We start from the raw sequence: 17518 nt of genomic DNA, 5'->3' as shown, positions 1-17518 counted from the left end.
TCGTAATATTTGAGAGATTAATGCAGAACAGATAGAATCATCAATTGTCTTCTTTGGATTGTTTATACCATTTATAAGTTTCAAGATATTCAATCTCAAACTTTAAAAATCGTTTTTCTCGAAATGTGCTAAATGGCGCTTGTCATAAGATAGCACAACAGCGACGAATTTGCTCTTTGGGAAAATATTAGAGGAAAATACATTAAATGCTAGAACTTTCGAATCAGCCTTTAGAAAATTACACTTCATACATTTTTAAAGGGAGCAATCTTAGTTTTTGAGTTAGTTTTAGTTTCGAATGAGAATTTATGTACCGGTTGAGACCGGTCTCCTGATCAGATGTATTGTATAGAGCAATTTTTTTTCATCAAATATGGCGTCGTTCTTATTGATGAAATACAATATGTTTTTATTTCACTGTATTGGAATATATGCGCAACTATATAGAAGTACTGGTATTTCGACCTTAAATTTTTTTGGTAAAATTCCTTTAGGAATGAAAGGAGGTTTTACTACGTAAATGCGAAAATCATCAATTTCATTTTCATATGTCCAAAACATTATGAAAATTTAAAGAATAAAATATGCAACTTCATTTCTTATTACATTTTATTCCACTTTTTTCAATTAACTGAAGGGTTTCTAAAATAAAAGTTTTCCTATTACTGCAGTTGAACTTTTTGAATGTGTAATGTTTGCCTTAAAATGTACGGAACTTTATTAATAGAAAATGCAAAAGTTACTTTTTTTGAACATTACATTCTGAGGAGTCTCTTAAAGTTAAATATCGTGTGAATAAGAATAACATTTTATTATATATGGTTACACAAATGAACAATTTTTAACACTATTTTTAAAAATATAAAAATTTTACCGCATTACAGCGCGGTGCGGTGCGGCAAATAAAGTGCGAGTGCGGTAAGCGGTGCGGTTTTATTATTTTTTATCGCTCACATCCGCACCGCGACGAACCCTATATATATATATATATATATATATATATATATATATATATATATATATATATATATATATATATATATATATATATATATATATATATATATATATATATATATATATATATATATATATATATATATATATATATATATATATATATATATATATATATATATATATATATATATATATATATATATATATATATATATATATATATATATATATATATATATATATATATATATATATATATATATATATATATATATATATATATATATATATATATATAATATATATATATATATATATATATATATATATATATATATATATATATATATATATATATATATATATATATATATATATATATATATATATATATATATATATATATATATATATATATATATATATCTGTGAAATTTACCATCGTGTGCTGAGGAAATTACTGAGACATTTGTGGAATTGTACACGATCAACAATTTTTTCGAATAAAACGAGATGAATCCAAACATGCTTCATCAATAGAAATTTTCCCTTTTTTGTAAAATTTTTGTTACCGATTTTCAATAGGCTTGTTTATGGCACAGATATTAAATTATTTTAAGTATTTCGTTTAGGCGATTCTGAATCAGCTGGTGCACAAATGATTAGTATTACCGGAGTTATAAGCGTGCAATTTTACATAGTTTCGTTACAGATATTTTAGATTTTAGAATGACACCTAGTCCCAGATAGTGGAGTAAGACATTTTCGGGTGTACCCCATTAGGCATAAATACGTTAGGCATACGGACGTTTGGCCTACATACGTTAGGCATAATGGACGTTAGGCATAAAGACGTTAGGCATAATGGACGTTAGGCATGATATATGTTAGGCATAATGGACGTTAGGCATAATGGACGATTGGCATAATGGACGTTAGGCATAATGGACGATTGGAATAATGGACGTTAGGCATAAATTATCATGTATCACTTAGAGCAGTGGTTTTCAACCTTTTTCGTTCCATTGACCTCTTTCCGAATATTGATCTCCACTATGTAGCTCTTCCAGAAAATTGCTCACCATCATGACCCTTTCAGAAAAAAATTATTTTCGATTGAATGGAAACCATATTTTTCCAATTTGAAACCTGTTCCGGAGCACTCTCAATAAGCATCTTAATTTTGGCCACACTGAACCAATTTATAAAGACAAATATCCAATGGAAATGTATGGCTAACAGGTTAAAGTGAATCCCACATAATTCACCGCTCCATTAGACTAATTTACCCCTGGGAGTGAATTCACCCCCGGTTGAAAACCACTGATTTAGAGGGACTTATTTTTCGGCAGTGATGGCCTCGGGTGGTACGAGCCTCTATATTTGATTTTTTTTGATGTTGTAGAATTACACTCAACAAATAAATCACTTTGATTTTGAGTGATTATTCACGTAAATTAATAAATTTCACCTTTCGAAAGACATCACATGGTTCCTGTAAACCACATCTGACATCCTGTAGAACAGGGGTTTTCAACCGGGGGTGAATTCACCCCCAGGGGTAAATTAGTCTAATGTAGGGGGTGGATTATGCGGGATTAACTTTAACCTGTTAGCCTTACATTCCCATTGGATATTTGTCTTTATATATTGGTTCAGTGTGACCATAATTAAGATTCTTACTGAGAGCACTCAGGAACAGGTTTCAAATTGAAAAAATAGGGTTTCCATCCAATTGAAAATAATTTTTTTCTGACAGGGTAATGATGGTGAGCAATTTGCAGGAAGAGTAAAAAGTAAAAAAAATCATATTTTATTTTTTATTTTGCAGTCTCTCGTTAAAATTTTACGAAGGCATGTCATAGAAAACACGAGCGTAAGGTTAAAATCTCTACAATAAAGAAAGCCTTGCGAGAACTTTAAATTTTTGTGAATTATGCCTATCGTCCATTATGCCTAACGTACATTATGTTAATTGTCCATTATGCCTAACGTATTTTATGCCAATCGTCCATTATGCATAACGTCCATTATGCCTAACGCACTTATGCCTAACGTATGTATGCCAAACGTACTTATGCCTAACGTATTTATGCCTAACGTCGCGCACCCGACATTTTCAACGTCAAAATCGTTGGCCGTCGCGCCTTGGAGACCCGCTTGCTTTTTTGGGTTGATCTTCAACAGGCGCCAAAGCAATACGAGTTTCTAACGTTTCACACGCACTTACTAAAACTTGAATAATTACTAAAAGTATGATATTGTTTTATTTTTTTGTTGAGCAGGACATGCCACTCTGGGCGGCAGCTACCTTCGCCACACCTTGGTGTCACCACTGAGTTCATAAATTATTTGATCTAGTGTTATTTACCTTGTTGTCCTGGTGGAATATACTCTTCGTGTGTCTGATCACCATTTTTGTCTATTCTCAATATATATTCAGATTTTTTTCTAATTGACATGCTGGTTTTACTGGAATCACCATAAAGTGAATGTGCTCGTGGAGGCACTTCTGGAGGCGCATGTTCATTTGGCGCAATATCTGGAACATCTAGAAAACAAAAAACAAATATGGTTTCCTCATTCATTAAAATTTTACATAGAGAAGATGTTTTAGTAATATAGGTCACAAATGATGTAGTTCTGTGAACATTTTTGTTTTTGATGTAGGAAAGTTTGCATTCTTGTTTGAGAAAATGCAGAAATATATTTTTACATTTTTACAAAAGAAATATGTAGGATTCGCTCAAACATTGAAAACTTTTTCCGAGGCCTGGAGGGCCGAATCTCATATACCAATCGACTCAGCTCGACAAATTAAGGCAAATTGTCTGTATGTATGCATGTGTGTATGTGTCTGTTTACGTGTGTATGTATGTATGTACAAAATGTTATGTAATTATCTCAGCAATGGCTGAACCGATCATAGTGATTCAAATGAAAGGCGTAACGTGACCGTTTGACACTGACACTATTTGTTTTTCGATAGGTATGTTGTTTGCTTTCTGAGACATGGGTGATTTTGTCAAAACGCAGTAGGTTTTTAACAAAAAAAACTTCCGAAAAAAGCGACACATTGATAGAAAGCTTATAAAAATATTTTTCTAACAAGTTATAGATTGTCAAAATTCGTTAACGAGCGGCGGAGATATGAAACATTTTGTATTTTTATTCCTCGCTTATCAAATTCCACTAACTAAAAATGAGACCGTTACATACAGAGTAATACTTTATTGGAGTTTTAGAGGCTAAACTAAACCGATTTTGAATATCGGGGTATGGAAACATATCTACGTGATTCAAGGAATGCGATTTTGTAAACATTTTGTGAATTATAATAAATGAACTATTTCTCAAAAATCAATATGTAAGTTCACTTCAAAGACAAAATAGACGCGTTCATAGTGAAATACTGAGTTCATGTATTTATTCCTTGGATTAGGCGTTGCGTTCAATCGTGAGGTAAATGTTGGATGGTATATTAATACACAGATCATTAAGTAATTCACCTCGTGAATACTATACTCGTGGCATCACCGAAAGCAACTGTATTTTTGAATCCCAAAACTCTAGCGAAAATATAGCTCTTTTGAAAGATTTAGTTTATGCTGGTTATGGCGCAAAAATTACTACTTACATTACACTAGTTTACAAATTTTGGGTTAATTGCATGAAGTTAAGAAAAAAGGTGTTTTCTGTCAATTTTGGGTCGCTGAGCACGAAAATCATATCCATTTATTTTTTCAAAGAACCGTTTTTGTGATTTTTTGAAAAAGGTGTTTTTGAGCACTTTTTGCAGTTTTTGGTTAATATCTCAGGAACAAATCTTCCGATTAACATAAACTCACCATTCGAAAGGTATTGATGTGCCCATTCCAAAATTGTATAACATGTTAGGATAAAATATCAAAATTTAGGGTTAAGAGCAACCAAAGTAAAAAAAGTAGTGTTTGGTAAAATTGCTAATTTTTAGTTGATTTTTCATAAAAAAAGAATCAGCCAAAAAATCTTTTAAAATTTTATGTGATAGACAAACTTCTCACGTGAATTTTAAGCCTAAGATCACGAAAATCCGACAAAAACTGGTGATGTTATTAAGCACCGATTGAAAATTGCTCTGTTTTTCACATATCTGTTTTGGTCTTAAACAAGATTACACTAGTTTACAAGAAAAATGAAGTTACGAGAAAAAGTGTTTTCTAGATTAATTTTGGGTCGCAGAATACGAAAATAATATGTACTCTATTTCTCTTTCAAAGAAGTTCGAGTTTAAAAAAGTTTTTCTTTTGCTTCCGCTTTTTTTTGCTCTATTTTTTATTACAGAAAAATAATTTTTCATATTTTCAGAGTCTAATGTGACAGATTTTAACAATTTTAAGGTAATCGCGATAAGCTAGAAGAAAGGTTTTTCCTTAGTTAATTTTGGATCGCTGAATACGAAAACCAAGTCCATTATTTTTTCAAAGAAGCATTTTCAAGATTTCTTTGAAAAAGGTGTTTTTGGGCACTATTTTAGTTTTTTTCAATTATCTTGTTCAAATAGGATCCGATCGAAACAGTTCGAAAGGTATTGATGTGCCCTTTCTGAAAATGTATAATATGCGTAGATCAAATCTCGACAAACATATGATTACGGCATAAAAGCGAACTGTCAAAATTCTATTTGAAAGGAAATTTCAGACAAACTGTTACCCGCCAATCACAGATGTTTATAGTAAACAAAAGAAAAAAGTTTTCTCTTGCATTAACTACTGTGAATTGCATTTATCCAGTAACGGTTTGTCTGGAATTTCCTTTCAAAGAGAATTTTGACAGTTGGCTTTTAAGCCGTAATCGTATGTTTGTCGAGAAATGTACATTTATTATGATTACAATCGACCAAAGTAAAAAAAGTCTAATGTTCGACATTTTTAAAAAAATGCATATTTATAGTAAATTTTTTATAATAAATGAAGGACAGAAGAAGATTCTTTTAGAATCTAATGAAATAAATATTCTTTTTCCATAAATTTTAAGCCAATGGTCAAAAAAATCGGATGAAAATGTAGATGGTATGAAGCACTGAGTGAAAATTGTAACTTTTTATTTTTCGCACAATCATACTTTCGGCTGAAATAATCTTCTATACTTGATAGTTATTGTTTGTGTTGGGTACTGTCTTCTCGAGCTTGCATCCATCCATCCTGCGGTATTTGAATGGTTTTGGATTTTTCATTGTACAACTAAGTGCTCTTTTTAAAATGTGAAAATATCGTTGGAAAAGTTTTGTTTTGTCTGTGGTGAGTTACCAATTAAAGGAATTTTCGCTTTCTGCTTCAACAGGCTTCACAGCAGATTCTCAGTTCACAGAATATTACGTGGCTAGTGCTACGATCCCACTGAGACTCCTTCCCGATAGAGACTCGATTATTTGATGACTGGCTTATGAGACCAGTGCTACACCCTCTAAACCGCTGCACCAAGGCAGGGTCCGCTAAAATCATAAAATTTCCATTTCGCTCAATGTGCCATAGCATCAACATTTCCCATCCGATGTTAGTGATATTAGGCTTAAAATTAACGTAAACATATTATCTGTCATCTTAGATTCTAAAAGGTCCGAAAGAAAAATTCGTTTTTCGGTAAAAAAAATCATTTAAAAATGAATAACTTTTAAAAATGGTCAAAAATGCACTATTTTTAAACTTTGGTCGCTTGCAGCACTAAAATTTTTACATATGATCGACACATATTATATGTTTTTGGAAAGGGCATTTCGGCACCTTTCAACCTGCATACTGACTGAATTAATTGAATGATTTTGACACGAAATATTGACTAAAAACTACAAAAAGTGCTCAAAAACGAGTGTTTTGAGAAAATCACAAAATCGCTTCTTTGAACAAAAAAATGAATATTGTTTTCGTGTTCAGCGACCCAAAATTAGCCTAAAAAATACTTTTTCTTGTAGCTTCATTTTTCTTGTAAACTAGTGTTATTTATGATAAGGATTCAAGGAGTCAATATATCGCATAATAAAAAAACGGCAAGGTCACGGCATTAACTACACTAGTTTACAAAATAAAAATTAAAATCTGAACTTTAATATTCGAACACTATTTCTGATGTAAAACTTCGTGCTAAATCCGAAAATGAGGTCCAAAAAATTCACAGTAGAACAGTTTTCGAGTTACAGTAAAACAATCAATTTCACCTTTAAAATTAAAAGTGAGTTTAGTAAAATCCAAATACCTTCGGTTGTAGTGCAATGACATGAAATATTATTATGTTGAATTAAAGAAAATTGAATGCACTTTCGATCGTTAGAACATTTTTCTTTGGTGCGACTACTGGTTCTGGCGTTATTTACGAATCTATTGAACTTTTTCTTGATTTTTCGTAATTTTTTGAAGAAAATTGAGCGTTTGGTCAATATTTTGGGCAAGATAATGCAATCCTAAAAAATATATTTTTATGGGAAATTATAGCCTACTAATAACCAATGAAAATAAGCACTTATTAGTTTAAATCGGATGGAAATTGTGAAAGTTATTCAATTTTTATAGAATGGAGATTTTTGAGTTTTTCTGGGTCAACTTAGTGAACCGTTTCGATTCCAATTTTTTCTAGGCTTTGTTTCATAATACATGAGGGGCTCTCTGTCAGAATTCTGTTAAATAAGTAAGTGGAAGAATATTGAATGATTTTAATGTGGGGTAATATTCAAAACTTCTGATAACAATAATTTTAGGCTCTATGAAATTATAAGTCATCGAATGATTGGTATACAATACTGCGTGTAATATTTACAAGTGTATTACATAAAATAACACTCTTATGATACAAAACTCGTTATAAACTAAATCCTCACACGTCATAAAATTCGTTTTTTGAAACGCTAGCTGCTCAACTGGATTTTGTACAATGTTAATACAAACTATAAGAATCCGTAGAAATATGTGATACTACATACGTCAAGTAGTATAAGATTAATAATTTGTAAAACTTTTAATTTATTATCCTTCACAGAACATCTAGCAGTTCGTGTTTTGAATTTATGTAGGACATCGACTTATTTTAGGTTTAAAATCTCAAAATCTGAACTTCAGAATGATTTGAAGAACGTAGAATATTTTGTAATTGCACTTAGATGTTTTACGCAATATATCGTAGTATATTGAAATTTTGTGAACCAGTACAGTTAAATCGGTACATCGTAGAAGCCAATATGAATCCCATATAATTTCAAATTATAAACTTCAAGACGTTTTAATAACGTAAAATAAATTGTTAGTAGAACAAAACGTGACGAAATAGGTGGATAAGTCATCATTCGTGAAGCTAGTGACCGAATTTAACATTTTGCACCGTCATAAGCTTCCGATGTGTGTATCCAGGCATTGTAGGGCGTGCAGTTTACAACGTTTCTTGAACATATGCGATTCTGTATGACACATTTGAACTTTATGCGTATTTTTAATACCAAATTTTTGATGACATTACTCCACTGAGCCTTATTGTTTTAAGAAGTCTTGTATCATTTGGATAAACGAGTTCGAATATTACCCCACATTAAATTTTCTCAAAATTCTTCCACTTACTTGTTTAACAGAATTTTGACAGAGTCACTCATATATTACGAAACACCGCCTAGAGAAAATTGGAATCGAGACGGTTCAATAAGTGGACCCAGAAAAACTCAAAAATCTCCATTCTACAAAAATTGAATAACTTTCACAATTTCCTTCCGATTTAAACTAATAAGTTATTATTTTCATTGGTTATTAGTAGGCTATAATTTCCCATAAAAATATATTTTTAGGATTGCATTATCTTGCCCAAAATAGTGACCAAACGCTCATTTTTCTTCAAAAAATTACGAAAAATCAGTTCAAGTTCAGTTCAATATATTCGTAAATAACGCCAGAACCAGTAGTCGCACTAGAACAAAATGTTCTAACGATCGAAAGTGCATTCAATTACCTTTAATTCAACATAATAATATTTCATGTCGATGCACTACAACCGGAGATATTTGGATTATAGGGTAAGGTGGGGCAAATCCGACCTAGTAAATGGTTTTGGCTGTAAAATGCTTATTTTACATCGGATCAATTCGTTTTATATACCAAATTAAAGAATAAACTCCTTGAAAACTTTGTGTATATAGCATTTTATTTGAATCTTGGGAATATCTTCAGATACAAGCGTTTTACAAAAATGTTCATTTTTGCTGTTTTCAAAAATGGTGGGGTAAACCCGACCCCCTATGTTTTTGATTGATTTAGTGCAGATATTACCCAAATTTTATGGTTTTACATTTCTTATAAAAGAAATGTATAGAATTCGCTCAAACTTTCAAGATTTTTTCCGAGGCCCGGAGGGCCGCGTCTTATATACCAATCGACTCAGCTCGACGATTTGGGACAATATCTGTGTGTGTGTATGTAACGGACAAATTCTCATTCGTGTTTCTCAGCAATGGCTAAACCGATCTTATCCAAACCAATTTTAAATGAAAGAACTAAAAAACAGTAAGAACGCTATTAATTTGTTTTTGATTCTGATGTTTAGTTTTCAAGATATGAATGTTTGAATGTGTAAAAATGGCGTTTTTTTGAATTATCTGCCGAAATTGACAATATAGATTAACAATTTATATGTTTCTAGACAGCTTTAACGAATACCTTTCGAACAAGCTATAGATTGTTGAAATCGAACTATTTACAAAAGAGATATTTAACATTAAATGCAGACGAAAGATTTTTATCATTTTCCATTGCCAGAAATATGACCAAAATCATGTAATCTATTATTAACGCCAAAACGGCTTATTTTAGGTCAATAGTATCTTCGGAGAATTTAATGGAGGCAATATGCACTTTCTATTGGTATTGTGCTTTTGCTGATTAATCCCCTATGAGTGAGATATTTTCACAAATTTTCTTGTAAGTGATTATATCGAAATGATGCCTTCAGCAAATTTGTAGCTCTTACTTTTGCGAATAACTTTACTGAAGACTTCAAATATCTATTTTGAATACTTTAAAAGTTATGGCTTGTTGTTTGTGGATTACTCTTTGTCGCCTATTTATTGTTCAATATAGTAATAATCCATTGAAATAAGCCAAACATTATTACGATAAAACGAATTTTGTATTTCATTTTTCTATTTACAACCGCTAGAAATAATCACTGAACACTTCCAAGTTGTCTGGAAGGAACTTGATAACTTATCAGTGCAAAAATGTTCATTTGTGCGAACCTTCTGACTGCAATTTTTCTAACTTATAACCATCGGATCGATCTGAAACATATCGGAAAATGAAAAGCGAAATAAATAACTCCAAGCAACGGCGTAGCCAAGAGAAGGTTTTGGGGTTTAACACCATACAACCCCCACCCCCACCACACCAAAAAAAAATATTGGATTGAAGTTGAAAATTTATTGATGCTGATTTAATTCAATATTACAATAACAATTATCTGATCCGTAGATTGATAACCTGTTGTAAACATCATGAGAACTTTTGATAAATTGTCGGAATGGGGTCCTGATATGTAACTGATCTATTGGTCTTGATTTCACAGCTGTCTAATTGCATCAATATCAAATTCCTGCCTGAAAACATTCCAATAGAAAATTCCAGAGTTCTGTAATCAATCATAATCCTCAGATTTATTTTCAAATTGAGCTCGTTTTTTGTAGAGGTGTACTGTAATAAGGGTCTTTATTTAATAGGAAGCGAAGTTAAAATTGATTTAATGTCTATGAAACATAGAACTGCTAACAAAAAAAATGCATAACTTTCAACATTTGCTAAAAATGTTTTTGCCTTTCTCAGTCACTCTAAAATTCGTCAATCTAATCCCGACCCGGAGGGCCGAGTGTCATATGCCAATCGACTGAGTTCGTCGAGATCGGAAAATGTCTGTGTGTATGTATGTGTGTATGTGGAAAAAAAATCTGTTTCTCAGAGATGGCTGGACCGATTTGCACAAAGTTAGTCTCAAATGAAAGGTACAACCTTCCCATCGGCTGCTATTGAATTTTTTATTGATTGGACTTCCGATTCCGGAGTTACGAGTTGAAGAGTGCAATCACTCAGCAAATTCCCATATAAACTGAAATGAAAAATTTTCAAAATCAAATTTGTATTTTTGATGCCAAATGACTTTAAAATGCATGAAACATTGAGATGTTTGACAAAAATTGACTTTCTTGGATTTTGGTACAATTTTGCCTTTCTCATATAGAAAGGTTATGCAATCACTCAAATCGTCAATCATACCGGCCCGGAGGGAGTATGCAGTGAGGGGTTGCTACTTTAAAATTAAAACTAGTATGAAATTTCTTAACAAGTTGAAAATTTTCGGCGGGACCTGGACCTCCCGGATCTTTCTCCATGATCCGCCGCTGGTTTCAAGCGATGTTTTAGTATCGACACATAGTATCTCAAGATCGTGGCTGTCGATCCATTGTATGTATGTGCAAATCGTACTGAACATGTAATATTCATTTCCACCATTGTATTGAACATAACCAGCCATGGAATCGTAGTCTGGACAAATGAGAAAAGCACAATTGCACCACTAGGTGGATTAAAACAGGTTTTTATTTTGGGAATGCGTCGAGTTGAGACGAAAACGTAATATGATTAATACTTTCCGAATATAAAGAAAAATTTATGAAAAATGACGATTTCCATTCGACTCTAGCAGGTCCTGATCGATTTTGATGAGCATTTGATTTTTGTTGTATGACCAATTATATGTATAGGTAAGATGTTCAAAAACAGTAATTTAAGGATAGCATCATTTTGATACCGCCAATTTCGGAGGTTTAGTATCTTCGATGAGTTTTACAAACGTTAAACAGCGCATCATTTGATAAAATAATTTTGACGGTATATCGTCCAAGAAGTATTTATGGTGAATTTTCTCAGGTTAATATTCATGACTACAATAAAATCTCAACAAATTCGCTAAAGACACTAACTCTGTTACTATTTTCTGAAAAATTAATTCTGCATAATTTTAAAACTTCAAAAATTACGGTTTCGGAATTATGCCGTTTGGACAGTATGATTGATTTTCACCAAACCGAATTTCTGGCTATGCCGCTGACTTCAAGTAAGTAGAAACAAAGTCGTTCTACACTCGTTCACAAGAAACTTCTTCGAATGCTGAATATCTATTATAATACATTGAAACCTCGATTTTATCAGCCAAATATGAACCTATGTTTGATGAGCTGTAGCAGACGAACAAGACTGAATTCGAGTAAATCCTTTCTTGAGCATGTTTTCCTTATCATGAAGATGGAAATATGCAAAAATAAAAAGTTCATCATAATCAGAAATAGTTATCAGACTTCATCAAGGGACGGGAAGAATATTTTAACAGCTTCAGTTTATTATAAAGAAAAAAAAATGCCCGATTTAGTCAATGTCCCCATTTTGTCAGCCTAAAATACACCATGAGACTGATAAAAATGGGTCTTTATTGTATGTATTATTCACTGTGTTTCACATTAATAGGTACATTTCATTTTTGGGGATTTTTTATTGCATCGAACTACAACAATTTCTAGGTAGCTTTCAAGGGTTTATTTTATAGACATCTTCCAAAATTTGGCGAACCTATTCCAATTCGTATACCAATTAATTGGTATACTTAAGGGTTTATATGTTGCAGATAGAGAAAATACTGAAATTTTCAGCTTTTTTTCCTACACAATATTACGAAAGCTTATTAAACAATTTTTCCTAATAAGTTTGTGAAAATTATAAACTATTTGAAATTTTTTAATAGTTTAATTTTTTATTTAACCGTGATTTTTTAATAAATAGTGACCATCGCTTCACAACGTAGTCTATTTTTCATGGCTTACGGTGAGCACGATCTCTCGAATTGCTGAACTGAAAATTATGGAATAGAAATTAATTTTTAGTATTCTTTACAGATTTAACTCGCCGCGCAGATAGCTCTGAATTAGACCCGCTGGTGCCCTAAGACGATTTCGCTAGATTTTCAGAGCACTGTGCACCCAGTTCATTAACGCAAGTGACGGAAGGTTATCGAAAAGTTTCGTGAAAATGAAAATTCCAGTAATGATGATGATTTTCCCAAACTGTTCGTTTTCGAGAGGTTTTTATTTGGTCTTTGGCATTAGGATTAGCGATAATAATTCAAATCAAGGATACTACTGGGAAGTCACCTTTAGAAAAAGTCGATGTCGAAGTAAAATTTGGAACTATGCACGCATGCACTTCAGAGATAGCGTGGTATCAGGAGCTGCGATTTCATTTCAACGCTTTTTTGTGAAAAGGGCGATACTTACAAATGTAAACATAAGGCTTGTTTCATACATGCGAATGAGGGCTTTGAAACGCAACAAATTAACCTAAAAATTTGGATTCTACAATATTGTTTTCTTAAACTACATAAAAAAATACAATGGGCGAAACTGTATTTTTGTTTGTTTATTTAAAGTTTCGCCCTCCACGCTCCATGCAAACAAACAGGGCGATACTTTTTTTGCTAGCAGTTTAGAGGCGAAACTGTTATTTTTTTTTTAGGACTATCAATCTGATACCAGCTGTAAATAGTAACAATGATCGCTATTGAAAAAACACGGACGAAATCGGTGGTGTAGAACGGTAGTTATTGTAAAAAAACGTAAGGGCGATACTTCACTGCTGATAGGTGGGACAGAAAAAGTAAACAATCGCCAAAGGGGCGATACTATCATTTTGTCAATTTCAATAGCAAAAACAAATTTTAATTTAATAATTTCAAATACTTTATGAAGTTTTGGGGTTTGATCACTGAATCATGCAATCTAGGATGTAAAAAACACAATAGTTCTTAAATAGGAAATAAAACCAAGTCTGGAAATATTCACTGTTGATTTTCATTGAATGGTTTCACTGCTAGTATCGCCCTTTTCAAGAAAAAGCGTTGATTTCTTAGTTCTCAGTCGCGTAGGAAAATTTGAGTAAAGTATAAACTTCAAATCGATTCAAAAAAAAATTTCGATTTTTTTGGCTCAGTACAATATAACACCTTTAGGAAAATTCAGTTTTCCCACCACAATTTAGATATTTTATTAACAGAGCATTAACAATAATTCGTTGGTATGTCTATTTTATGGGCCATTTTTTCGCTTTCCCATTGATTTGGTTTAAATTTTTCTAGCACTGATGTTGTCCTATGCTGATTTGAGCGATTCTCTGAGTCCTGCCACTATCCCATGTAGTATGTGTTATCAAAAACATCGCGAAGCATCAAATTCTAAATGTTCTCAAACGATATATTATCCGAAGAGAGTGATAAGAGTTATAAGAAATGTCTCATCACACTGTTAGGTGGATTAAAAGCGTTTTTCAATGATAAATCAATGAATGTTGTGTTATTGAACTGTAACATGAAGAAAATCTCGGAATTCTAAAATCACGAGCAATATTCCCATTTGCATCAGAGCAATTGTTCGACGAATACTATAATCATCACGTTTTACATTTCTTATAAAATAAATGTATAGAATTCGCTCAAACTTTCAAGATTCTTTCCGAGGCCCGGAGAGCCGAGTCTTATATACCAATCCACTCAGCTCGACGATTTGGGACAATGTCTGTGTGTGTGTATGTAACGGACAAATTCTCATTCGTGTTTCTCAGCAATGGCTGAACCGATCTTATCCAAACCAAGTTTAAATGAAAGACCTATCAAACAGTAAGAACGCTATTAATTTGTTTTTGATTCTGATGTTTAGTTTCCAAGATATGAATGTTTGAATGTGTAAAAATTGATTTTTTTGCAGTTTTTTAAAATTATCTGCCGAAATTGACAACATAGATTAACACTTTATATGTTTTAGACAGCTTTAACTAATTCCTTTCGAACAAGCTATAGATTGTTGAAATCGGACTATTATCAAAAGAGATATTTAACATTTATTTATCGCACGCATCCACAGGCCGCACTCGGTCCCAATGATTGAAACTTAAACTAATTACATCTAAAAAACTGCAGGAATCGCTTTTTTTATTCAAATCGTTTATTTGATAAGGCACGTTGCGTTAGCTTAAAGGTGCCAATTTTGTTTTGTTTTACATTTTAAATTGCTTAAAACTAATGCGATTTTATAGCTATCTTATATATCTACACAAGGGGATAATATTATTTTCATAAGATTAGGGGGGTCATTTAGTTTTTGTGGCAATATGGTTTGACATTTTTATCAGTGAGATTATTGGAGCAAATAATGTTTAACTAAGGGGGACAATTTTTTACGACTAACTTAAAACTAGGAATAACTAGAGGGCATGATTGAATTTTGTAAAGATTCGTAATTATAGTTATTTTTGTGGGTAGTAGAGTTGGGCATTTTCAACGAGATTATATAATATAATAGTTAAAACTAGAAGAGACAAGAAGAGCTAAATGCTTCGTGATATATTGGGGGGGGGGGGGTAGGGGTTTTACTTCTGGGTATAAGAGTCAGGGGAGGGAGGGTAGACAAAGATGGCAGGGAGAGAAAATTATTTCAGTTTCAGGCATCGTGAGATCAACGGATGGATTACAAACTCGGGTGGCCTTCATCAGGGGAATCATGTACTGGGACGCCAGGTGGTCCTCCTCAAGATGGCAGGGGATTTTCCAGACGATTTCGTAGTACGGCTCAGATGTGGATCGGCTACATTTCGAGTTAAGCGTGTTATGTTCGTGCCGTAGGTCCCGTGTTTGTTGGCTCATTCGATACAGATGCTTTGATACAGGTGGAAGAGAGTTCTGAGAATGATAAGGAAAATAAGAAGGGGCAGTTAGACTTGTATGTTGATGGTTTTGAGGAACGTGTATATAAGGGACATATAGAGGACATCGCGGCTTGCCAGCATATCTCGAACCGGGACGTTTGTTGGTCTTCCTCGGGCCCGCAGGGTATCCATTAGCCGAGACCTGGCGGAACTGTACTCGGTGCACGCCCAGACAATGTGCTCGATGTCGTGATAGCCGTCGCCACAAGCGCAGATACCACTATCCACGAGCCCAATACGCCGGAGATGTGCATCCAGCGTGTAATGGTTTGCCATGAGTCGCGACATCACACGAATGAAGTCACGACCCACATCCATCCCCTTGAACCAAGGTTTCGTCGATACCTTAGGGATTATTGAATGTAGCCACCTTCCCAGCTCCCCACTGCTCCATGAAGTTTGCCAACTTTCGAGGGTTCTCTGATGAGTAATACTGAAAAATTCGCTGAAGCAAATTGGTCTTTCGTAAACGTCTCCTTCTAAGGCACCCATCTTAGCTAAGGAGTCTGCCTTCTCATTGCCCGGAATGGAGCAATGAGAAGGGACCCATACCAAGGTAATCTGGAAAGAGTTGTCAGATAAAGCACTCAGTAGCTCCCGTATTTTCCCCAAAAAATACGAGGAGTGCTTTCCATGTTTCATCGAGCGAATAGCGTCAATGGAACTGAGGCTATCCGAAACGATGAAGTAATGGCCTGCGGGTAATGTTTCAATGACTCCAAGGGTATACTGAATGGCAGCTAGTTCTGCGGCGTAAACTGAAGCAGGGTCACTGAGTTTGTAGGAGGCGGTGAACTTTTGATTGAAAATACCGAAGCCAGTGGACCCTTCGAGGTTTGATCCGTCAGTATAAAACATCTTAGAACAGTCGACTTCTCGGAATTTATTATAAAAAATGTTTGGAACCACTTGTGGGCGTATGCGGTCCGGGATTCCACAAATCTCGTCTTTCATGGATGTGTCGAAGAAAACAGTAAATTCAGAAGTATTTATGAAATGCACACGGTTGGGATTGTAAGAAGAAGGGTTAATATTCTGCGCCATGTAGTCAAAGTACAGGGACATGAAACGGGTCTGAGAATTGAGCTCAACAAGCCTTTCGAAATTTTCAATCACGACCGGGTTCAAGATATCGCATCGAATGAGCAATCGATATGAGAGTTCCCAAAATCGATTTTTCAACGGGAGAACGCCCGACAGCACTTCGAGACTCATCGTATGGGTCGACTGCATGCACCCTAAGGCGATACGCAAACAACGATACTGAATTCTTTCGAGTTTGATGAAATGTATGTTCGCGGCGGAGCGAAAGCAGAAGCATCCGTATTCCATTACCGACAGTATCGTTGTTTGATACAACCTAATTAGGTCTCCTGGGTGGGCACCCCACCATGTTCCGGTTATTGTACGAAGAAAGTTGATCCTTTGCTGGCATTTCTGTTTCAGATACCGAATATGGCATCCCCAAGTACCTTTCGAGTCGAACCAGACCCCTAGATATTTTACTGTGAAGACCTGAGCGATAGTTTGACCCATTAATAGAAGCTGTAGTTGTGCTGGTTCACGCTTCCTTGAAAATACAACTAGCTCAGTTTTCTCCGTGGAGAATTCGATACCCAGCTTAACAGCCCAAGCAGACAAATTGTCCAAGGTATTCTGTAATGGTCCTTGTAGATCGACAGCTTTGGGTCCCGTAACAGACACCACGCCATCGTCTGCAAGTTGCCTTAACGTGCAGGAATTGTCAAGACATTCAT

The 17518-nt window shown here is 33.9% G+C and overlaps 1 protein-coding gene across 1 annotated transcript in view; it reads right to left on the bottom strand.

The window, feature by feature from the left end:
• Positions 1-17518, bottom strand: part of LOC131694307 (teneurin-a) — a 1511233-nt gene that overhangs the window by 1313637 nt on the left and 180078 nt on the right. The window contains exon 4 of the mRNA XM_058982937.1: positions 3332-3511. Within this exon, the coding sequence (XP_058838920.1) occupies positions 3332-3422 (91 nt within the window). The 5' untranslated portion in view covers positions 3423-3511. The remainder of the gene's footprint in view (positions 1-3331; positions 3512-17518) is intronic.

Source organism: Topomyia yanbarensis, chromosome 1 (assembly GCF_030247195.1).
Source record: "Topomyia yanbarensis strain Yona2022 chromosome 1, ASM3024719v1, whole genome shotgun sequence".
NCBI classification, from domain to species: domain Eukaryota; kingdom Metazoa; phylum Arthropoda; class Insecta; order Diptera; family Culicidae; genus Topomyia; species Topomyia yanbarensis.
The sequence above is the reverse complement of the archived record's forward strand: the minus strand, read 5'-3'. Positions and strand labels throughout refer to the sequence as shown.